The sequence below is a fragment of the Tachysurus vachellii genome, chromosome 4, assembly GCF_030014155.1.
Source record: "Tachysurus vachellii isolate PV-2020 chromosome 4, HZAU_Pvac_v1, whole genome shotgun sequence".
Taxonomy (NCBI): domain Eukaryota; kingdom Metazoa; phylum Chordata; class Actinopteri; order Siluriformes; family Bagridae; genus Tachysurus; species Tachysurus vachellii.
In genome coordinates, this window is record NC_083463.1 from 29,110,640 (window position 1) to 29,136,396 (window position 25,757).

Below are 25,757 nucleotides of genomic sequence, written 5' to 3' on the forward strand. Positions count from 1 at the left end.
TGATCAAACAATGTTTCTAACCGATGGAAATTTCTATCATATCATTTCAGGCAAATCTGAGCAATTTTGTACATTGAAAGAAAAAGCCTACTTGATAAGGAGACCTTTGTGCGTAACAGAACCATTCATTCATTCATTCATTCATTCATTCATTCATTCATTCTCTACCGCTTATCCGAACTACCTCGGGTCACGGGGAGCCTCTGCCGATCTCAGGCATCATCGGGCATCAAGGTAGGATACACCCTGGACGGAGTGCCAACCCATCGCAGGGCACACACACACTCTCATTCACTCATGCAATCACACACTACGGACAATTTTCCAGAGATGCCAATCAACCTACCATGCATGTCTTTGGACTGGGGGAGGAAACCGGAGTACCCGGAGGAAACCCCCGAGGCACGGGGAGAACATGCAATCTCCACACACACAAGGCGGAGGTGGGAATCGAACCCCCAACCCTGGAGGTGTGAGGAAAAACGTGCTAACCACTAAGCCACCGTGCCCCCCATAACAGAACAGAACAGAACCAAATCGGTTGAATTTTAATCTTGTTATCTTCAAGATAATGTAAAGTAGACCTGAATTAAACTAGGAATCTGAAACGATACCACAGACCGATTTTACTGCCACGTGATCTGATGTTTACTCTGTTCTCCAGTCGCAGATTTGGTTCTATGCCTGAATTGGCCCTGTTTACTATATGACATGCAAAGATAAAAGATAAATATCTATCTGTTATTTTCTGTCAATATACAATGTCAGTATATGTTTATGAAATAAAATAAAGCTTGGAAGAAGGTAGCAAAAATCATTGCATTCTCTGGTGAGTGTACATTGTTGGTACAGTTAGCTTGCTTTTGCTAATCTGCTAGTAAAGCTAGCATGAAGCAGAGAATGGTTAAGTACTGTAGATAGCTTTTGTAGGTGGATATTAGCTATTACTATTTCTTATTGTTAGAAAAAAACAAACTTATTGCAATTTAAATTACTTGACACGCCGTGATGTCATATCCTGTTGATGTTCATATCTGAAGATATTGTGCATGTTGAAAGCCTAGTGTGAGTGCACCTATAGCTCTGTACAGTTTATCAAAGCCATGTAGACACCCAGTTTTCTCTTATTTTCAACTGGTGGGATTGATATTTAATAAAAAAACAGCAATGCCTTGTTTGTCTTTGTCCGCACTTCATCTTCATCCCCTGTTCTTCTTCTTCTTCACTGGTTCTTAGTGCCTGTATGTGAATGCACACCATTGCGATGGGATCAGCATGTGAACAGTTTTTTTTCTTTGTGTGCGTGTGTGTGTGTGTGTGTGTGTGTGTGTGTGTGTGTGTGTGTGTGACAATAAGAGGATTTGTAGCAGTGCTGGGACTGCAGGGCAGACTCACTTATCAGAACAAACCGTTAGCTATTATAAACTCCCTGTGATTCATCTTCACCTGTGTGTGTGTGTGTGTGTGTGTGTGTGTGTGTGTGTGTGTGTGTGTTATACAGGATATAAAGACTGCAGTCTCGTCTCACCAACTCTGCAAAAGGGTGATATCAGTAGACTGACTAATCCTTTTTTATACACGGCAAACATAAACATTTTTAGAATATTCGCTCTTATTTACACACATGACAATTTTGTAACTTCACCTTATTTGAGAGAAATGTGCACAAGTGAGGCAGGAAGGAATGTGTGCTGCATTTCACCATTCTTTCATGTGGAGAAAGAAAAAAAAAAAGGTTTGATATTTGATTAAATTGTACATCACACGAATGTTTCTAAATTTGTGCATAAACACGTAAACTGAAATTTAAATTTATTTCTAAAATATTGGTGGTTGAAACACAAAATTGTAGAAAATACATTTTTCGTTTATACAAAATGGAAACAGAATTATTTTTATTATAAGAATGTAAAATGAAGTTTTCAGTGAAGAAAAGGTGTTCGTAAATAAATAAATAAATAAATAAATAAATAAAGTAATTAATTGATTGATTGATTAATTAATTAATTAATGTTTTAAATTACACAAAAAAACTGTAAAAATTACTTGGAAAAAAAACAGTAACCCTTTATATTTCTTTTTTTTTATTTAATTTTAGATTATATGTAGAAAAAAAATAGTTTATTATTTATTCATATGTTTAATTGTCTCACAAATTCGAAATTTTTTCCAATTTTTGTCAAAACAACCATTTTTAAACATGAATTTTAAAAACGTTTTTTTTTTACTAATATTTTTTAAATAATATTTCTGCAATCTGTAGTTTAATATATAACATATACATAGATAATATATAATGAATTAAACATTTAGAGGCATGCTATTATGGAAAAATTATCAATAATCAATATTTCTGTTAGTCACTGAGATAACTGTAGGAATTAATCATTAACGCCAGCTTTTTATGCAATATGTACAAATTCTCAAAAATATGCTGTAAATCTGTCCAGACTGACACAAAAGGGTTAAAGAGTGAGAAAATGAGTGTAAATGAGCAATCTGAATACTTATGATCACTGCTGGGTGCATCCTCGTGCTGAATAACTAACACTGTGTGAGACAAACGTTCCATGTGTGTGTGTGAGTGTGTGTGTGTGTTAGAGAGAGTGCCCATGAAACCCAAATCTAATTTCTGCTACAGGTAAATGAAGCCAGCAAGACTTCCTGCTGACAGCGCTGCTTCCTCAGCGTTTGATTGGCTAACAGCATAGATGTAATTAGATTAAACTCATCACGTGCTCGCTTGATTAATTTCAGCTTTTAATGAAAGTGTCACTTTTATTTAGGAGATGTTTAACACTTGATAGAACCTTGATTGGATAGGCTGGATATGAAACAACTGATGAGTGATCACACACACACACACACTCACACAGACACACACACATTAACACAGGTACATGGACACTCTTAACAATATTTTTGTAGTTCTTCCTAGTACCACAAAAACAATAATAATTGTCATGAAGTAACTCTTTAAACACACATATTCTGTATATAGTAGTTAGCAATCTTTTTTTGTCCTCCAAACGATACTTAGCAATTAAATCATCTGGGTTCTGAATAAAGAACTTCTGAAATGTCTGATTTCTGGAAATCAATCATTGCTTATTGATAAAATATAACTGATTAATAATGATGAAGTAATAGACAAAAAAAAAACTTGTTGAGTCTTCCAAAAAAAACTGACACTGGAGAGTCCTTCCGTAAGGGCTGACACTGGAGACTCCTTCCATCTTGTTCTACTTATCCTGCAGTTTGAGATTTGCCTGGTGTGAAAAACGTTTACTTGTTGAAGTTCAACTCATTTGGACACTCTACAGTCTACAGATACAGGTCCGTGAGTGTGTGTGTGTGCCTATTACAAATCTTCACAAAACCAGCAGCAAACCTCTAACCAATTAACACTTGAATATTCATCAGGTAACACCTGAATAAAAAACATCCTGGTAATTCTATGTATTGTAAGCTTTGCAGTTAATCCCTTTAAAGTTGGCTCAGCTGAATGGATGATAAGGACAAGGGTCCAGTGTGGAGGCGTCTGCAAACATTAACAGCAGCGTGTGAGCAGCCGAGGCCTTTAGCTTTTCCATGAGCCGTGATGAAGCTTTTAACAACAGACAGCAGATGGCTGTGTCTCAGTCCTCACTAGCTGCCACTTGAAGTCTAGGCTGCCTGTCAAGGAGTAATGAAGGGTGAAAGATCATGGAGTCTCTCTAGACTTGGTGTGGTATATTGTGTCTGTGTGTGTGTTGCATGTAAGCTTAAAGCAAACTTTGTGTTAGTGTGTTAGCTTTAGGCATACTCACCAAAGCCTCCCGGGAGATGCTAATACTAAGCTAAGCTAATCATGCCAGGGTTGAAGACTGTTTACAGTGACACACACACACACACATACACACTTTGCATAGAAAGTGTGGAATTAATGTAAATAGATTAAAGGCCCTTAGTGTAGGTCTATAAGCTTTAAGCACACACTCATTGGATTTAGTACACCACTCTGCTTCCAGGCTGGAGAAATCATTTATAGGCTGCATCTCATTATCTAGCATTTCTTTCATTTTTGCCAGAGGCGGCTGGTATAAACATGGCTTTCAAAGATGAAAAGGTATCAATGTACGGTTTCTTTTCCGGCAAAGCCTTGCCCGATTCTGTGCTCGTAAAGTGGATTAGTAAAGTGGATTTTCATCGAAACCAAACACAACAGCACTGTTCATGACTGATGATTGTAAGAATAAATAAACAGAACAGTGTGCAAGAAGAAAGGCTAGGGCTAATTGCTTTCTAGCCCAGTCTGTAGAGTCAATGTAGATTCTAGCCTAACGTTATTACCGTAGCTTATGGTGAGGAGAGTTTGGTGTTTATTGAAGGAAATCCAAGAATCTTTGTCTTGGGTAACAGGTTAAAACATGCTTGAATATGGAACCAGGAAGTTGTACTGGAACAATGGGAACATGACAAGGAAAAAAAACATGGCTCAACATAAAGTACTAGCGCCAATGTACTAATGTCATCCTCAGAGTTTTGGTGGTTACGACATGGTGTGTTCAAATGGTACAGGCCAAAAAAAAATTTGATAATGTCGAAATACTACGGTGGCCGAGAAGTGCAAAACAAATGAACAAATCCGAAAACAAATTAACAAATCCGAAAACACATTAATAAATCCGAAAACACATTAACAAATCCGAAAACACATTAACAAATACGAAAACACAACAACCCGGAAACGGTAGTGTATCATTTTTGAACGGAAACTTTCCGATCATTGGACAAGACACCTGTCACTCAAGATATACAGGTATGGAATCTTAAGTGTAATGTGTAAAGTTCTCCGTTTAAATATAAGAAAATAACAGAATTAATCCACAGTAATCCATTCCATCCATCCATTCCAACTTTTCCCTGCGGCAGACTGTTGAACTTCATGTATACTTCATGTATACCTTGAGTGACAGGTGTCTTGTCCAATGATCGGTACGTGTTCCAATCACAAACTATACCAACCTCTTCCGGGTTGTCTGAATTGTCGTTGTGTTTTCGGATTTGTTAATGTGTTTCGTGCACCGATTCAGACAACCCGGAAGAGGTTGGTATAGTTTGTGAATGGAAACTTAGGGGTGAATATACAAGATATACAGATGAATGACAGGTGTCTTGTCCGATGATTGGTAAGTTTCCATTCACAAACTATACCAACCTCTTCCGGGTTGTCTGACTTGTCGTTGTGTTTTCAGATTTGTTAATGCGTTTTCGGATTTGTTAATTTGTTTTGCACTTCTCGGCCACCGTAGAATACCTTTTTTTTTTTTTTTTTTGTCAAACTTCGCCTTCGACTCTGTTAAATTGAATTTGTGCTTGTTTTTATTGTGCCGATGCTGAGTATTGAATGTCTTTGTCATGTCCCACTCCACAGCTTGTATGAAATAAAACACTCAGAAATAATTTTTCGTTAATATTTCTATAGTTGTTCTGGAGTTCATGTGTGTTAATATTTGTTAATGTATAATATTTCTGACAGGGCTTGAAGGCAGCTTAAAACACAACAAATTATAAATAGACAAAATAATAAGAAACTTTTACAACACATCAGAGTCAAAACAGAGGGTGGGACACAACCAGGACCAGGACCAGTAAGTGAAAATAAACATATCATAATAAGAGCACAGGTTTGCCCTACACTCTGAGGTGATTTGTGACAAATACACATAATGAAACTACCCACAGATTTGTCTCCATATCTGATCAAATAAATCGTTCAAATCTAATAGTTTCACTGTCAAGCTAACGACAGATATTCGATTTTTAGCTCTTGACAGCCCATACGGTGTCACATAAATAAGGATCATATGATAGATAATCCATATTATGTTGCATAATTAGAGGTTGTAATGCTGCTACGTCAAAGGTCGAAGTATATATGAAATCAATAATGAACCTTACCACAGGACCAAAACTCAGATCTACTGTAAATCATTTATTAACTCTTGCTTGTGAACTTTAAATAAATTATATCTACGATTTCTAACAATAAACCTGAATATAAAACCACAATTTCTGCGATTTGAACATAGTCTTTTATCACTTAAAGTAATTTCTTTCATGGAAGCAAATCTTAAAATCTATCTGCCTGAAAAAGAACAAAAACCCTGTCACATGTAGTACAATAGCAGATAATTCAACTGTACAGCTGAGCTACAAAACACAAAACGCAATTCAGAAGCACTGGTGCAGAACTCACCCAAGTAAACACAACGCACAACAGTACAAATTTAACGAATTTCAGCTTCACAAAAGGTTTGTAAATATTCTCTGTATTTAAGGGGTGTTAAAAATCTGATTTCGCTCTATTTATATCGGTGTTTCGATGAAAAACTGTTGCTGATTTTTGTTAGCTAATACATCAGCATCCTGCGTGTCTCAACCTGAGTGGATATATAAGGAATTATACAACATCGCTGTTGAATTCTTTGATTCTGATTTTCAGAAAGAGTTGATAGATTTTCAGTAACATCAGGACTGACGTTAATTGTGCAAGTCTGTAAAGGAAATCACAGTTTTCTATTAATACTGTAGTATTGTATTGTATTGTATTGTATTTACGGTATATGGCTTTACTCTTAAAGGTGCCCTTAGTGATTTATATATAATTACTGTTTTCAAATCTACATTTATGCACTCATGTATATGCCTCATCACAGGTTGCATGTTGTTTGAACCTTGGACTAAATACTTTAGTCCACACTCAGGGCTTATACAGTACTTTAAAATCTCTGGACTGTGGTGGTGAAAATGCTTTACTTGTATAATACTAATCTTTTTCTTCTTTTTTCTCTCTCACAGCATAAGGTTTAACAGCTATGATGACCGAGGTAGAGCGACCCACGGTGGTGGGTGTGTCCTCCCCCGGAGCTGATTCCAGTTCAAAGAAGGTTCCATCTCCTGGATGGGAGGCAGCAATTGATGAAGAAGTAGGGCTTGCGGAGCAAGAAGATGTGGGGTCTACGGTGCAGGAAGTGGAATGTGGTGATGCGAACAGTGAGCTAAGAGCTGTAGTGGTGCCATATCCAGAGCTGGCACCCGTAGTTTTCTTCTGCTTGAAACAGACGACGTGCCCAAGGAGTTGGTGCATCCGAATGGTGGCCAGCCCATATCCTTTACTACACTTACACTTACACTTACACACAATCACACACACAAACTGTGAGTAAAGTACACTTTTCTCTCTGCACTAACGGCTAAAATGTAAGTATAACAGTTTATTAGCTTTTTAACCTACTACATGCGGTTACGATGTTATCATCGATGTTATGATTCAATTTTAATTTGTTCTATTATCTTTCTTGGGGTTCACTGTTAACTTTTGTGTCAAGTTTGTGTTCATTAATATTTCAGGTGTGTGACATATTCAACTCAGAGGCGGATCCATGAGCATAGGTTATTAATGCAGACCGTAGGATAAATCTCAATTGAATATTCAATTTAACTCCAAAAAAATCCAATACATGCCGAGTCAGTCAATGGATACTCAAGTTACTCAACCCATTGTGTGGCAAGACTTCGCAAAGAGTTCATGTTTACATAGTGAAGATACCAGAAAGTAACCACAAAGTGCATGTTTTTTTTTGTTTATACTAGTATGCATTACCATAACATTCACTCATCAATGTTGTGTACTGGTTTTAAAATGACATTAGGTGGTAAATAGCAAACATAAGCACCCTTAGAGGCTCCTGTACTCTTATGTATACTCAGAATATATGAATGATGACTAATCGTTGGTACAGCTTGTTACTGTGTCCTTTGTAATGGTAGCATCATGGCTATGTAAAAGATACAGTCAGCAAGATGAGCTGATTAGTAAACACTAGCACAACCTCTCAGGTGTGTTGCTTGAAAGGAGTTTATCTGTTTATTTGTTTTTCATAAGCCATATTCTGTTCTATGACTAATTCTTAGGTGTAATTATGCAATGATAAAGAGATGGCAAGACATTCTGCATTACCACTGTGCTATGTGAGAGAAAGCTACACTAACTCTGAATCAATAGAAAGAGAGAGAATATGTGTTTGTGTGCGTAAGAGAGTGAGAGAGAGAGAGAAGGAGAGAGAGAGAGAGATGAAGTGATGGATGGAGGCGATACAGGAGGAAGTGGAGCAGAAAGTTTCCCTCATCAGCGCCGCAGGTGTGCAGGGTCGGAGCTGAGATAAGGGGCCAGGCTTTTCACACAGTGAATCTGGAGATACAGATGAAGGGGAACGAGGGATTCAGTAGGAGCCGAATAGAGGAGAGGTGGAACCCACCAGGGGGCTACACTGTTTCATTACTGCTCTGCCTTTTGCATTCCATTAGCACCATATCCATCTGTCTACATGCTGTCTTGGGACACGCTGCCAATCAAAAGTTTTTAAGCAATCTATGTTCGTATGGTTAAATTTGATGTAAATGGAGCTAGGATATGAATTAGCACAAGGTGCCAGGGACAAGCGGATTATGTATCATATGACGCCAATATTTTGATATGTGGGCCTTCCTCAAACTGTTGCTACTGTACAAACATGGAAGCACTCAGTTGTTTGCGAAGTCGTTGTACTCTGTGGCATTACCTCAACCCTTCACTGAAAGGAAGAAGCCTATCCCACACATGTTCCAGAATGATCTATGAAGCCAAAATATTCCATGGTTGGACCGGAAGAACTTAGGTGGACTGCACTCAATCCCCAGGAGTCCTCACTTGAAATCAGTCCATGACAACTGAGCAGGAGAAATAAGATATTCATGAAGCACATATTGGTGTCATGGTCATGAGTCCAGAAATGTAATGGTCATGTGTCTATAAATGGGCTATGTATTGTATCTGGGTTCCAGTTTCCCTGTCTACAAGAAGGTTTAGTCAGCATTTGAGTTGTTGAGGTCACCAGTTTGTGTTTTTAACTAGTCCAACAAACAGAACACAAAAAATCTGAGGCTGTATTTGAGGCAGAGTGCAGATCAGCCATGATACGTGAGGACGTGATGGTTCAGCAGTCAAGGCGCTGGGTTCCTGATCCGAAGGTCGGGGTTCAAGCCCACAAGCTGCTGAGACATCTACGTTGGGTCCTTGAGCGAGGCTCTTAACCTCACCTACTCCAGGGGTGCCGCACGATGGCTGACCCTGCACTCTGACCCCAGGCTCATAATAACCTGGGATATGGAAAACTGGAAGTCGTGACCTAATGGTTGGAGAGTTTGACTCCTAACCCGAAGGTTGTGGGTTCGAGTCTCAAGGTACCCTTGAGCAAGGCATCGAACCCCCCAGGCGCCGCAGCATAAATGGCTCCGGGTGTGTGTTCACGGTGTGTGTGTGTTCACTGCTGTGTGTGTGCACTTTAGATGGGTTAAATTCTGAGTATGGGTCACCGTACTTAGCCGTATGTCACTTTTACTTCACTTTCACTTCCATACAGTGCCCCTGGACCACAGAGAATTAAGAGCCTTGCTCAATGGCCCAAACGTGGCAACTTGGTGATGCTGGGGCACTTGCCACATGATCGGACAGCTGTGTAAATGTGAAGGTGGAGGAGCTTAAACCCCTGACCTTCTTATCAACAACCCAGAGGTGCCACTACCATGAAATTGGAGTCAGCACTGCCCTTAGGTAGATGCATTAAAGCTTTTGACCTGTATTTGCATGATTCTAAGCTCTGCACTGCTGCCACATGATTGGACAACTGTATGAATGTTCAGGTGTAGAGGTTTTCCTACTGTATGTTCTTCCCATTTTTGGATGGGTTTCTTTTGAGTTCTCTGGTTTTATTTCTATACTATATAGTTCTATAATGTATACTGTAGGTCCAAGGGGGATCAAATCACCTTCAGTTATTCAATTTCATAAGATTGTATCTATTTATCCTGTCTGTATGTCTTAGTATCAGTTGTGTGTGTGTGTGTGTGTGTGTGTTGTTCCATGTGTTGTGTGTTCTTTCTTGTGTCTATGTGTGTGAACATGCTTTTCAAACTGCTTGCTGAGCTGCTTTCATGGAAACAGCAGGGAAGTAACGGGTCGCTGTCGGTGTTTTACTGATCCTAACGGGGGGTTACTAGTGCCAATCTCTCTCTCTCTCTCTCTCTCTCTCTCTCTCTCTCTCTCTCTCTCCCTTTCTGTGTTTTTGTGTGTCTCACTCTTTCTAATCTCCCTCTCCTGTATTTTTTCTGCCTGTTTCAATGTTTTGTCATTCCTTTGCTACAACAACGGCCTTATTAACTTCTTCCTTTTTCTATACATTTTTTTCTCCTCCTTTTCTTCTTGTTATCCCATTATTCTTTGAAGACCATTTCAAATAGTCTATCATTGGGTTGTGGCCATTTGTATTTTCTTTATGGCTCTTTTTTCTCTTTGTCGTTCTCATTCTGTCATTTCTGTTAAATCCTCTACACATAGGGACCTAAAAATACGTTGTAAATTAATAAAAAAAACAAAACAAAAAAACAATATTACTATAAATCACTAGGTCCACCAGGTTTTTTTAGTATTTTAAATTACCAGTTGTGTCCAAAACACCATGACAGCAGGGTTCCTGCTCTCACACTCGTTCTGTTTGGCAACTGAAAATGATGAAAAAGACGTTTCTTCATACAGATTTCTTCTTATTTACTTATTTTTTTTAAGCATAGTGTTATTAATCGTTCCTGGATCCATGAGTGTTCTGATGTTTAGCTATTCCCATTTTGTCATATTATTATACAGATCGCTGTAAAATTACAGACGCACTTAATCACATGAGCAGCAGAAACGATGCCATGAAAGAAACCATTAACAAAGTGGTACAAAAAAAAAACAACAAAAAAAACAAAAACACAGTTCTGTTTGGCATCATGCTTAAAAATCTTCAAACACCCTTCAGAGTGGGGTCATTAGTCATTAGTGTTGAAGACTATTCAATAAAGTGACGTGACATACGGCTAAGTACGGTGACCCATACTCAGAATTCGTTCTCTGCAGTTTAAACCATCCAAAGTGCACACACACAGCAGTGAACACACACACAAACACCGTGAACACACACCTGGAGCAGTGGGCAGCCATTTATGCTGCGGCGCCCAGGGAGCAGTTGCGGGGGGTTCGGTGCCTTCCTCAAGGGCACCTCAGTCGTGGTATTGCCGGCCCGAGACTCGAACCCACAACCTTAGGGTTAGGAGTCAAACTCTCTAACCATTAGGCCATGACTTCGACTTTGTGGAAATCATGAGAAATCTATTGAATCCATCGGATGCTGTTTCGATGCTGACGCCCATAAAGTACATCATTAGTGTTGAAGACTATTCAGTAGTGAGACAGAAGGGAAGGACATGTGTTTCAATGAATGGCAGGTTTAAATATCATGGTCCATTTATCCATCCATCTCTCTCTCTCTCTCTCTCTCTCTCACACACACACACATACACACACACACACAAACCATCAGGGTCCTCATGTTCCACTTCAAGGACCATGGCAAGAGTTCTCAAATCAAGTCAAATCATCTCACTTGTATACTGTAGCTCAGCCACCTCAGAGATATAATGTGTAGTGTGTGATGGTCCTTTGACAAATCAGTGGATTACAGATGAATTTGCAACACGCATACAGAGATTGACAGAAATACCAGATGCTTGGGTTGAAAAAGCTGCCATTTGTCTTTTTAAGATAAAATAAAAACACTGTAATACTTGCTTTCTGCAGAATAGCTAATGCATCTTAAGGATGGTTAGATCTTAATGAGCTAGAGAAGGACATACTGTACAGGATGCATTTCTGAAGTTCTACACATCTTCGTCTATTTGTCTGTGACTTTGTCTCTCTTTTTAGAGAGCAGGTCTATCAATATTTTCTTCCCATGGATCTGTATAGAACGCATAACAGAATTTTTCCATTTTTAAAGATCAACCACCAAGTAACAACTATCAAGAATCTACTAATGTGTCCGAACGCTACATCTGTCTCTGTCTTGGCCTGTCTCCACAAAATCTCTACATCGAGCATGAGACATCACTGTGTGAGCCCAGCGTAGGTACTCATCTACAGATGAAGGCACCGTGGAGATGCAATATTCAGATCAGCAGGGGAAGAACCACTCATGTAAATTACTAAGCGACTGTCACGGCGCCTCCTGCACCTGTTGCATCACAATAGCTTCATCTATGGACAGTGTAATATAAGATACAGTAAACCAGAGGCAGAGACAGAGAGCGTTGTCAGACTCCAAGGACCAAGTCTGTTTAAGAATTAAAGCTCTTGGACGTTCTTTTTTAGGACGGTGACACAAGGTGTTTAATGGCGTGTGTGTGTGTGTGTGTGTGTGTGTGTGTGTCTTTCTCTGTCTGCAAAGGGTGTGTCCATATAATTAAAATAGGGACAGCAGAAGATACTGGACATAAACCAAGAGTTGATGGTCTCTCTCTCTCTCTCTCTCTCTCTCACACACACACACACACACACACTGTATTTCATCTTTGTCCTTTTTTTATCACTGTCTCCTTCAGTCACGACTCACTGCGAGGCTCTCTCTGCAGACACATTATTATTATGTTTGGTGTGCTGTGGTCACTGGTCACATTATGAGCACAGCATGCATTTGTGCGTGCGGGTGTGTGTGTGTGTGTGTGTGTGTGTGTGTGTGTGTGTGTGTGTGTGTGTGCGTCAGAGAGTAAAATAAGTAGAAAAGAAGATAGGAATGCGTTTATATCTTGGTCGTCCATGTCTAACCACTTAAACTTCTAGATAGCTAGATAGTCAAATTGTTCTTTATCATAACTTTTATTTACAGAATGTATATTTTATACTAGATAAATATATTTTATTATTCTGTTTCAACACTTCAAAATTGTACAGTTCATGATCAATAACGAGAAAATTGTAGTTTATAACAGACCAAGCAAGTGGGAATACCATCTGTACAGTACAGTAAGTGTATCAGCTAATAAGGCTAATTGGCATAAACATGGCCTCATTTTTTTTTTCTTAATTTTTAGAAGAACTGAACTTTTACTTCTTCCAAAAAAAGATCTATATTTTGTTTGTTTTGATGTTAGATATGACTTGCGGTGCCTGTTACATAAAACACTAAAGTATCATACTTTTTATTAACCAAAGGAGTAAGAAAAGGTTCATTCATTACAAACTTTTCTTGGTTATTAAAAAACATTGAGGGAAATCACCGCAGCGACAATAATGGAAATGAATAGCTGATATCTTAATTCCCATAAAATAAACCTGATAAAATGAACAAAACCAGAGGAAAAAATAAACAAATAAATAAATTTTATATATATATATATATATATATATATATATATATATATATATATATATATATATATATATATATATATATGGATAGATGTAAGAATGTATTTAAGATAATATAAATAATAACATTTTAAGATAATAAATAGTAACTCCATAACCTCCATAAGGATAATAATTCTAATTTATAAATAAATAATTCTTCATAACCAAGGCCTTTTTAATTTTTAAAGACATGAATTTGTCGCATTCGATTTTTTATGGGAATAAAACCCCACTTCATTTCTAAATTCTTGTTTTACTCATATTAACTAATATTACTAGAAATCCTTACTGAATCTGTCCTCCGGAAACTGTAGGGATCATCAATAAAGCAAGATCTGACAGATTTCTGGGGAACAGCCAGATTAGCCAAATTGGTTTTATCCTATGGTCATACTGTACATATGGATTGATTTCCCTCAATCTGTTTATCTTCCTCTCTCTGTCTTTCAAGCTACGTCTCACCCTTCAAATGTAATATACTGTATATGTTCAATATATTCTCCCGTAAATATTTCCTGATAAAGTTTGAAGAACAGGAGGCTCCTCTGTATGTTAAGCTCATTTATTTGCAATGTGTTTTTGGACATATTTCTTTTATATAATATATACACGTTTCAAAAAGTTAATGCTCCCTTCTCAGACTTTGTGGCCTAATATATGTTGGTTTATTCAGCATGCATGATTATGTGAAGATTACTTATTCAGTATACAGTATGAGCAGCCCATAGACTGTATGATGGGCATCATGAAGGTGGTGCGATAGATGAGGTGGTCATTCAAAACCATCTCTGTTTTTCCATTCAAATGCCCTTCTAAAAATTTTCTCCATTTAGCATTTATTTCCATTTCATTTCCAATGTCATTTAGCTCTGTTACTGCTATTTTCTCTCCATCCACCCCATTCCACTCCACTGCACTGCACGGCCACTGCACTTTATTCGTTCGTTTTGTTTCCTGTATTTGGAAGCTCAGTGTCCTCTACTTTCTTGCTACTTTTGTCTCATTTACTTTACCCCCTTTTGTGGCATATCGTCATCCCCTATTTTTACAGTCTTTACGCTGTAGGTCTTCATGACTTTCATTTCAATCATTTTTTTTTTTTTTGGCTTTTTCTGGTCTGTAGGAGTGCTTTTTTTTTGGGTTACTCATAGGGTGTGAATGTATAGCGCTGTCTGGTTGGACTCCCTGTCAGGATGTTTCTTCAACCAGGCTCAGTGATTGTATCATCTTTGCTCAGGTTCAGCTTTCCTATCTAAGATTGAAGTTGGGTGTCTGGAGGTCCAGGGTTCTTTTTTTTTTTTTTTAGCATTTGCCCAAGTTTGACTTTTCCCATCACATCCACCTTTCACTGACTTGTTCAGTTTGCATTGTATCTTGTCATAGGTTTCTGCACCACTATGTGTTGCTGGGGCAGAAAATAAAGGTACTGGGATTATATCAGGTATTACTCACCCAGTTTGACTTTTCTTGCTTTCTCCTTTTGCCCACCAACAACTTTGGCTGGTAGTTTTCACCCTCTCATCCCTTCTACCCGTTCCCTCTCACTCTTAATGCCTTAGCTCATATTATGAGTGAACCTGAGTGAAATTATAAGGTAGGATATTGTAGGCATCCATCAGAAACTGAAGGCTTATAATATCTATTTCATCATCTCATCTCATCTCATCTCATCTCATCTCATCTCTTTCGCATGGATAGGCCTCGAAATCTGACCAATAGGACACACAAACTGTATAAACAACATAGAAAAGTGTCAAATCACTTCAACGCTTGTTACTGTAATTAGCTTAATTTATTAAAATAACGTATGTCCAGGATACATGTTATATAACGCAGCGTACAGCATAATGCTAAGCTTTTTAACTATTAGAATGATGCACTTGAAATCAATCATATTAAACATTTACATTACATTACATTACATTTCTGGCATTTAGCAGACACCCTTATCAAGAGTGATTTACATTTTTATTTCAATCTATACAACTGAGCAATTGAGGTTTAAGGGCCTTGCTCAGGGGCCCAGCAGTGGCAGCTTGGTGGCCCTTGGATTCAAACCCATGACCTTCCGATCAGTAGTCCAACACCTAATCCATGCAAATTACAGTGGAGTGCCAGGACAGTCATACAGGCCTCCACTCTACTCTGTGTAAAATATGGATTTATACTGTAGTGTTACACTTTATTGGGAAATCGAGTATTAAAGAATTAGACAGCAACATGGTTTGTTAGGACCATGGAATATAATTTGGTGTACATTGTCCAGACTTTGTCGCAGGCTTTCACAAATTGTTTTGCTCTGACTGAATCTAGTTTATATGAATCAGTGGCTTATGCAGTATTCTTAAAATCTAAAATCTTAATATACATCCTTTTATATTCGGTCATTATTACAAAAAAAAAATAATACGGGTCAGGTTCGATCTGTGAAAATTTCACTCTTAACAATTCATGAATGCAATACAAAGACAATGAAAGTCCCCGTAGAAACAAAGAAAGTTATCCGAGCTTTTAGGGGACAGAATACTTGAGTTTACAGTCGAATGGTTGTCTGTTGCTTTGTCATTTGCCTGTGTGATCTCAGGGTCAGTCAAAGTTTGCTTTTCATATCAGAGACACAGCATAACCAATCGAGGCAAGAGGTCATGGGTGATCTCAAGGGATAAGCGCTAAGCCAATGCCACCACAAACCTCTGGCGTTTAAAACATTAGAACTCTAAGGGGCTTTTTACACCTGGTCACTTCATGCATTTTCTGTGATATGATAGCTATCCGATGGTAAAAAGACCAGGTCTAAATGCCCTCTGAAACGTTTTCGAGACAGATATAAATCCGATCGTTCAAACCACTTCAGGAGGTGGTCTGGGACGCGTTTCAGATGAAACTGGACAGGTGTAAATGAATGTGGTTGTTCAAGCCACATACGTCAGCGCTTTACTCCTCCCAAACGGAAGTACGTCACTCGCAGGTGATCTTTCACCCAGGTGTCTCGTTGGGTCTTAAAATGCACTGCTGCTGCCGCCAGCGAACATGCAGTAAAAGCTGTTTTTTGTAGCATAACCGTCGTAACGAGTTTTTTCGTCTTCTTTTTGTTTGCATTCTGAAAACCGCATACACCAAAACATGTTCCATTTCAATTACCCCGGAAATGAGGTAAAATATATTTGCATGTTGTGCGGAAGTAGAAAGATCGGATCGATATTTGATTCGCCGAGACGCATTTATGTGGTCTAATGTAAATGGAACAGTTTTGACAAATCAGATAGCTATCGGATCAGAGAAAACACATGAAGTGACCAGGTGTAAAAAGACCCTTAATCAAGCCTTTACTTCACACAGGAGAGTAAAACCAAGAAGAAAATATTTAAAGAGTGCGAGAAGAACAAGCGAGAAGCAAGAGAAGAAAGAGGCTGATGGTGACTGCAAATCTGGCCAGTTCATGTAAGATGAGAGCCACAGAGCACATATTTCTCTGGAAGCCGATGAGAGGGATCAGTCAGCTAGCACTGAGTGTACCATCCATCTCCAGCCTAATCCTCAGCGTTATTGGATTTTACCAGGGGAAGAGGAACATGGGCCTCAGAGCTAGTGAACATAATTCAGCCACCATGCTGCATGCCCACACACTCCCTGCACACAACAATCAACACCCCTGGTTTTGATCGCCCTGCTGGGAATGCAGTCTTAGAAAGAGTTGTTGCCAGTGGACTGAGAATGCCATATACCCTGAGAAGTCAACTTACTCTTACATTTCGGGTGATTTGGATCTTTTATGGGATTATTTTTTTGGAAATTTGGGGAATTTTTTGTTAAAGGGAAAACCCCTGTAAGGGATTTCTTATATATACATTTACATTTACAGCATTTGGCAGACGCCCTTATCCAGAGCGACGTACATAAGTGCTTAAATCTCTAACATTGAATACATTAATGCTGGATCACTAAGTTACATACTTAAGATACCATGAGTTTAAAACATTTGTTCAGAGTTACAATGAAAAAGTGTCAAAGGTTTTTTTTTTTTTTTTTTTTTTAAATGCAAAAGATAATGAAAGAAGTGCTAGTTGAAGTGTTTCCTGAATAAGTAGGTCTTCAACCGCCGCTTGAAAATAGCCAGTGACTCAGCTGTCAGGACCTCTAGGGGAAGTTCGTTCCACCACCTTGGTGCCAGTACAGAGAAGAGTCTTGTAGCATACTTGCCTCTTACCCTGAGAGAGGGTGGAACCAGTCGAGCAGTGCTGGTAGATCGGAGGGTGCGGGGTGCAGTGCGAGGAGTGATGAGGGCTTTGAGGTATTACCTGTAGTACCTGAAGAATAAACATGTTTTTGGCAGCCCTGTTTATATGGATTGAATTCTCACCCTAATTATTATTATTACTATATTCTGTTCTCTTCATGTTTGTTTTTATTTTCTGCAGATATAATAATATAGACATTGCTAAATTTTGAATGAATCTCCAATCCATAATTCTACTGTATGATGTCTAGGTACAAGGTTTCACAAGGCACTTTAAAATGTTCTCCAGGTTGTTTTTATGGGGAACCCTTAGACAAGTGGTAGAAGACCTTTATAAATTATTCCCTTAGAGAGATGCATCATTGCAAATCGTTGCAAATCCCATGATGAAACATTTCTCATCCTGGTTGGAGTGATGTATTTCGGGATGACTCCCATCATGGCACAAGTACTCTGATAAATCATGGACAGTAAATGGAGGCCTTTGCTCTCAACCCAACTGAATATCTATGCTTGATTCTGGACTGGTGTGTTAGAAAATCTGCAACAGCAAAAAAAATTATATCAAGGTGGTTTTTGTAGCTTGTTCTGTGGTCCAAAACATTAACAAGACACTTTTATGTTCTCTTTCATTTTCCTGGCAAATCGTATTAACTTCAATAACCTTATAACTAGCACAAGTAACTCTCAATCTTTTTATTCCTGTCTTTTACTTAACTGGGTGTTTGATCCTCTTTTTGATCTACCCATCCGTCTGTCTAACTCGTGTCTACAGTATATTTATTTATATATTTACCTATTTATTCATTTATTTGGCAAAAAGACCAGATCGATTCAGCGGCATCTCCTCTTGTGTGTGTCGGAGCAGAAGCGATCATTATCCGTTCAGTTCATCACTTCAACAAAAGACCAGTTAGATCTATCATCCGCTGATATTCCGAGATAGAAAAAAAAGAGAGAGAAACACAGAGAAATGAACAATGTGTATGAGAGTACACTCCCTCTCTCTTTTTCTCTAAGATGTCGCTTTCAGTGCCGATAAGAACGAGCCCATGGCTTCTGTTGGAGTCTTATTGTATTAGCATGTGTGTTTTTGATTTTCCACCACAGTAGAAATCATAGAAAAACAGACCCTTCACATGACGCCTATTTTTTTCAAGCCACTGCAATAATTCCCTAATGACCGAATGAATCATATTTGCTGTGTCATGCAACAAGTATTTTACTAACTCACTCCATTACAGTAAAACTCACCAGAGTTCTGGCCAATTAGGATAGAAATACCGCTGCTGACTGCAGGACGGCTTCAGTCCAGCAGCACGGGCTAATAAAACAGCTTAATAAAATATGCCCAGTAAAATTTTGTAGTGAGAAAATGGAACTCAGTGCCAATAACTCTCATGAATATTTCAAAAGCTCTGCTGAAAATGGGCCAAGGGGCCTTTTACTGACCAGTGAAGGACTAGTTCTTATTAGGGATAACCTATTATCGACAACTACACTTTATTCAGGGAGTCTTGTTATTCTCCAATGCACAATGCTTAGTTGATGTTTGAAGCCAACAGCCTTTCATTGTTCAATTAACGGATTAAAGTACACCATTGTTGCTATCAGGCCAGCAGTCCCACTGGCAGTATGAGAAGAAATTGAGTGTTGCAGCTTCTCAGTTCTTTGTGTTAGTGAGCTGCAGTTTTCCCAATGAAACAAGTCATTGATCTACTGAGCTCCATCTTTGTCATGTGGTACATCTCTTTCCAAAAGTCAATTTGCAGGCATTTGTAACAAAAATATATAGCTTTCGTCCTGTTGCCTGGTGCATTGTATGTTTTTATGTTGATTAAATGAAAAGACTATACTAATGATCAAGGCTACATTCATTCTAGCGAGCAACTCTTGGATCTCGTGTCTTGTGGGTGTGTACTGTAGTTAGTTGAGTAGGGAACCGACGAAACACAAACCGGACCTCAAAATTCTTGTCAGTTTACGACATTGTGCTTAATTGAGAGCTGAGAGCTTCTCATTTCAGATGTTGCTTCGTCACTTTGTTCACCTGTCAGTGAAATCACGGCCCTATTGTGGCACACGTACATAGACACTTTATAGTGAAAATCTTTTTGGTAATCATGTAGTGATAATAAAATCTCGATAATTACATTTACAGCATTTAGCAGACACCCTTATCCAGAGTAACTTACTTTTTTTTTTTTTTTTATCTCATTTTTAGCAATTCAGCTGAGCAATTCAGGGTTAAGGGCCTTGCTCAGGCGCCCAGAATAGGCAGCTTGGTGGACGTAGGAATCGAACTTACAACCTTCCGATTGGTAGTCCAACGCCTTAACCACTAGTCTACCACATCCGACATCACATTAGTGAGAGTCCTAGTGATTGTCTGCTTTTGAAACTGCATAGTTTGAATTTGGACAACAAAAAAAAGAGAAAGAACAGGAAGAAGAAAAAATATTTGTGACTAATCCTCTTATTAATAAAACCAAACAGAAACAATGTTGGACTTTACATAAATTAGTCAATGTCAAAGAATTAGCATGCAGATAACTCTCTTCACCACATGGTGTCACAGCAGGGGGGATTGAAAAGCCACAGATTGAGACCCCCTGATTTAATCCGGAGAACTGTTTTTTTTTTGTTGTTTTTTTTTTAGGTATAGGTTTCCACTGAGTTCTGTGGTTTCCTCCCATACCGTGCTGGTAGGTGGTTCGGCTAATCTAAAGATGCCAATGTGGGTTTTGCACTAGGGATAAATTCTGGATCCACCATGACTCTGATTAGGATAAAAGAGAAGATGAGTGAATTAAAGAATGGATTTAAATCTTCCTTTCAGAACTTTCATTCATTTTCTACCGCTTATCCGAACTACTATCAAGGCAGGATACACCCTGGACGGAGTGCCAACCCATCGCAGGGCACACACACACACTCTCATTCACTCACGCAATCACACACTACTGACAATTTTCCAGAGATTCCAATCAACCTACCATGCATGTCTTTGGACCGGGGGAGGAAACCGGAGTACCCGGAGGAAACCCCCGAAGCACGGGGAGAACATGTAAACTCCACACACACAAGGTGGAGGCGGGAATCGAACCCCCAACCCTGGAGGTATGAGGTGAACGTGCTAACCACTAAGCCACCGTGCAACCCCCCTGTAATGAGGAGTCATAAGGCTGAGGATCCATGTGCAGCTGTTTTATTAATTCCACATGTATTTCAGGGAAACCAAAATACAGAAATAGAATTGAAACCAAACTAGGACTACATGGGAAACGCTCAGAATGATTGCCGAAACAAATCGAGTTCAAGTTCATCTTAAATAGGAAGTGGTTAATGAGGAGCAGGTGGCGGTGTAATCAGCGGTGGCGAAGGATTCTGGGGGGGGTGTCGTCCGAAAGGGCTTTAGTATTCCGGAGACGCTTCTCTTCGCTGGTGTTCAGGAGGTGTGTGCGGCACCGTCCGTGACACCTCCTTTCAGAACATAGTATATTTTATTTACTATGAAAAAAAAAATAGTAAAATTTACTTTCTACTGGAAAATAACCTCAAATATGTAGGTGTAATATGATTGTAGATATTCTCTAACGTACCCATTGCTAAGTACTTGAATTTTTTCTTGCAATAAGATACGAATTAGTCCACATTTCTGTCTATCATATATTTTTTTAATTCAAATAAATCAATCGTTTTGAATCAATTGAATTGTGAAATCTATTTAGGCTAAAGAGAGAAAGAGAAAGTCTGTAATCTTACCTGACTTTTCATATCTGTAAAACGAGCTTTTAACACCAAATATCTCCTTGCTGATCGACCGCTTGGAAACATGTAGAAATTTCCGTTTTCGACTGAACCGTTCCTTTAGTTTCCTGTCATTCTGCTTCACTCTGGTTACGACAAAGTGAGTTAGAGCCAGGGTTCAATTTATAGTTTCAATCTACGATATATAGCTCGAGTAGTTCTTGCTTCCTTTCCTTTACATTTTGCTGAACAGATTGAGGTGACACTTTCTATTTTCTCACTTCCTTAAAGATTCCAAGGTTTCCGCTCCTGCCTTTCGGTCTGGTTCGAATTTAGCCAGGACGGATGCAATAATAGCCTGTTCAGTGGTGGTGATAGAATAAGGCCTTGAATGTGAATAATTGAGGGTCTTAATTAACAATAAAAGACACCATAATAATAGAGTCTGGAGTGTTTCAAATACAGAAAGGATTGGAATTGATTCTGGACACTAAAACAGGAGTATGGTAGAAAAAGTGGTAGCCACATGATATTTTACATCTATGTGAGGACTAAATTGTGGGGTCCACATGACATTTTACAGTCATGTGAGGACCAAATAATGTATCTGTGTGCTATGAGCTGTTAGCTAACCATTGAGGAAAGAAGTGAATTCAATTCTGAAGATGCAAACAGTGGTATTTTAGGAAAGAGGGAGTCCTGTGATATTTTACTGTCATATGAGGACCAAATTTGGAGCAAAAAACAAAATCGGAATGGAAGCGTGTCCGTGTCTGACGGCGCCTCCTGTGGCTCTCAGAGTGCAGTGCGAGCTCTTGGCACACCTGCCAGTAATATTCATCAGATCAGTGTTGAGAGGAGCTGATTGCAGACTAGCTAAATGAGTGAAAACTGTAAATATGAGTCTAACATGCGCAATGGGACACCAAGCTGTAGCCTTCTAGGAAATGATTCCATCTGTGCAATACTAGATTTTTTTTTTTTTTTTGTTGCTGCTGATGTGATGCTTCTTTACTTTGTTTTACTTTCCTTTGTCAATCTTTCGGTGTACCATTAACCAATTTGCTGTGATCTTCCAGAGTGACATCCATCTACGCTTTCTAAATTAGCAGAATGTCTTGCAGAGTTTCCCCCCGAACTCCAATCTCATGTAATTTGCACAGTCAGTCAGCTCAGCATTGCACAATTATACCACCGACTTCATTCTAATGATGCTCCCGCTGCTCGGGGTAGTTAGTGTGAATTGCGTTTTCACCTGCAGTGTCATTTAGTTGTATTTAGTTGTATTGCGCTTCACATGTCATTTTAACCAAGGTCTAGTTTTCCACTTTGCAGTCTCACATTTGCGTTTATTGATTTGTCCTGCACTTACAAGTGCCTGAGGAGTATCTAGGAGTCTTATGTGGAACATGAATAAGTAAAATAAAATACCAGAACAACAAACATAGTTCAACAGTGTTGAAAGAAAAACTTTAAATCTCTTATAAATCTCCAGAAGAAAAGATAATCCCTTTTCACTGCCCTCTATTTCTAGTTGCTAGGCTGGAGCACAGAACAGAATACAGACTATGGGCTGAAGAAGCTATTTTGTAGATAGAGTTTAGCTAACATTGGCTGCTTCAAGGTGCATCGACTTGGAAATACATGTTTATAGTAGCCTCTCTAACCATTGGGTCCCCAGTTTCTGTTGCTAAGTTTCACGGGGGACCTCTGGTTTGATTCCACATCCCAAATTCATGGCAGTGTGTGTGGATTGGATATGCAAGTGTGAATGTGTGTGTGCTTGGTGTCTTGTGATGGACTGGTATCTCATCCAGGGTATTCTGTTATCTGTATTATTGGCCACCTGTTGGATAACAGGTTTGGTCACGGCAGGCGAGGAAGGATGAAGGCTGAGCTGAGGGTAAACAGGGTGGAACTGTGTGAGGAATTGGAAGTGTGCGTGTGTGTGTGTGTGTGTGTGTGTGTTTGTGTGGACGTACCCTCAGCTGCAGCCGTCATTACCGTGATGTCACTTTCAGATCCCGTACTCGCGTTTCACTTCTCATCTTCTCAATTTTCGTCTCAGCCGCATCTTAGCGTCTGCTCTCAGAGTGATGACATGGAGATCAGAAACATTGTGACTCAACACGTCTCTGATGTGTGTGTGTGTGTGTGTGTGTCATAAACACATAAATCTTCTCTAAAAGAAAGTCACACATTGCTTTTAATCCAGTCCTGTGTGTTAACGTTTTCAGGCTTCCACACATTAAAGAATAAAACTTGTTTTAAATACATTTAAACAGCAGGGTATGAAAATAATACCCCTGTATATGAAGCATCAACAAGTGAAAGCTCTCTGTAGTACAGCACTGGTCTAACTGCAGGAAGAAAGATTAGATCTATCTATCATTTATATATATAACTTATTATCTCTCTCTCTCTCACCCCACTTTTATCTTTACCCCTTCTATCTATCTATCTATCTATCTATCTATCTATCTATCTATCTATCTATCTATCTATCTTATTATCTCTCTCTCTCTCTCTCACCCCACTTTTATCTTTACCTTCTTCTATCTATCTATCTATCTATCTATCTATCTATCTATCTATCTATCTATCTATCTATCTATCTATCTATCTCTCTCTCTCTCCCCCTCACCCCACTCACAATTTTTTATCTATCTATCTATCTATCTATCTATCTATCTATCTATCTATCTATCTATCTATCTATCTATCTATCTATCTATCTATCCTAGTATCTCTCTCTCTCTCTCTCTCTCTCTCTCTCTCTCTCTCTCTCTCTCTCTCTCTCTTCCCCCCTCACCCCACTCACTATTTTTTATCTATCTATCTATCTATCTATCTATCTATCTATCTATCTATCTATCTATCTATCTATCTATCTATCTATCTATCTCTCTCTCTCTCTCTTTCCCCCTCACCACACTCACTATTTTTTTATCTATCTATCTATCTATCTATCTATCTATCTATCTATCTATCTATCTATCTATCTATCTATCTATCTATCTTAGTATCTCTCTCTCTCTCTCTCTCTCTCTCTCTCTCTCTCTATCTATCTATCTATCCAGACACATTAATAACCGTAAAAAATACAAATAAAATTCCTACCCCGTTAGTAAATATATGTATTATCCACTTATAGCTGTTACTGTGTTTAAATAGTAACTTGAATTAAATGGGATTTTTATTCAAATAGCTCAAAGTAGCAACAAGTAGCCTGTAAATAATCTCAAATGGGACCAAACGTGTTCAGTGGATGGAAAGTTCAGAAGCATAAAAAGCTCCATGTTTCCAGTTCATAAAATAAATTCATACTGAGGGGCTGTGGAATTTATTTTACAGATAATGAGGTCGCTGGCTGTAAAACATCCCAGAGTCCTTGCTCTCGGGTCTGCGTACTTACAGCAGCTCACTGTGTGGTACGAGCAGGATTCAGGATCTACAGAGTTGCTTGCTGTTCTTTCATGAATAACTAATTTTAGTTCTTCTGTAATCGTAGCTCTGCCATGATGAGGTCTTGTTCCAGGCTTGTGCTTTCCTGTTCGGTAAAGTTCATCAGCAGGGAGAGTTCGGTACTGTATGTCACACTTCATTACCGGGCTGCAGAACACGGCCTGCTCGTAATGAAAGCAGAGAGAGAGAAAACCTAGAGAGACTGAGAGAGAGAGAGAGAGAGAGAGAGAGAGAGAGAGAGAGAGAGAGAGAGAGAGAGAGAGAGAGAAAGAGAGAGAGAGAGAGAGAGAGAGAGAGAGAAAGAGAGAGAGAGAGAGAGAGAGAGAGAGAGAGAGAGAGAGAGAGAGAGAGAGAGAGAGAGAAAGAGAGAGAGAGAGAGAGAGAGAAAGAGAGAGAGGAGAGAGAGAGAGAAACTGAGACAGAGAGAGAGAGAGAGAGAGAGGAGAGAGAGAGAGAGAGAGAGAGAGAAAGAGAGAGATAGAGAGAAAAAGAGAGAGAGAGAGCTCTATAATGTTCTCATGAATTCTTTCAGACAGATTTCTTTCTTTCAGACAGAGAGAGAGAGAGAGAAAGAGAGAGCTTCAACAGACATCAATACCTCACTCCTATAATCCTCTATACAGGATACCTGTATAAAGCTCTCTCTCTCTCTCTCTCTCTCTCTCTCTATCTACAGTATCTATCTCTCCAATTCGAGAAAAGTTGCATGGTCCATTGTGTTCATATCTGTTGGGATTAGAAACATACTGCACTCCTTCACTTGTCAGCACTCAGTGTCCATCCAGAGCACTGCAGCTGTTTAACTGGCAGTTCAGTGACAAATCACGAGCATGAGAGAAAATTCAATTTCACTGATTACGGCCACTCTTCTTTGTCCTTGTCTTCCTGCTGCTGTCTAGCCACCATCATGATATCTTTCTTTATGTTCAGTTCCCAGTTTGTCTCTTTCAATCACAACACATTATTAAAAGTGTATTCTGACTTATTACAACAGCA

At 38.9% G+C, this 25,757-nt stretch overlaps 1 protein-coding gene across 1 annotated transcript in view; it reads left to right on the forward strand.

The window, feature by feature from the left end:
* The first annotated feature begins 3,626 nt into the window (after positions 1–3,626).
* The window catches only part of LOC132844910 (voltage-dependent T-type calcium channel subunit alpha-1I-like), a 147,773-nt gene continuing 125,642 nt past the window's right edge, over positions 3,627–25,757 (forward strand). Inside the window, exons 1-2 of the mRNA XM_060868793.1 lie at positions 3,627–3,725; positions 6,844–7,150. Coding sequence (XP_060724776.1) covers positions 6,861–7,150 — 290 coding nt within the window. The 5' untranslated portion in view covers positions 3,627–3,725; positions 6,844–6,860. The remainder of the gene's footprint in view (positions 3,726–6,843; positions 7,151–25,757) is intronic.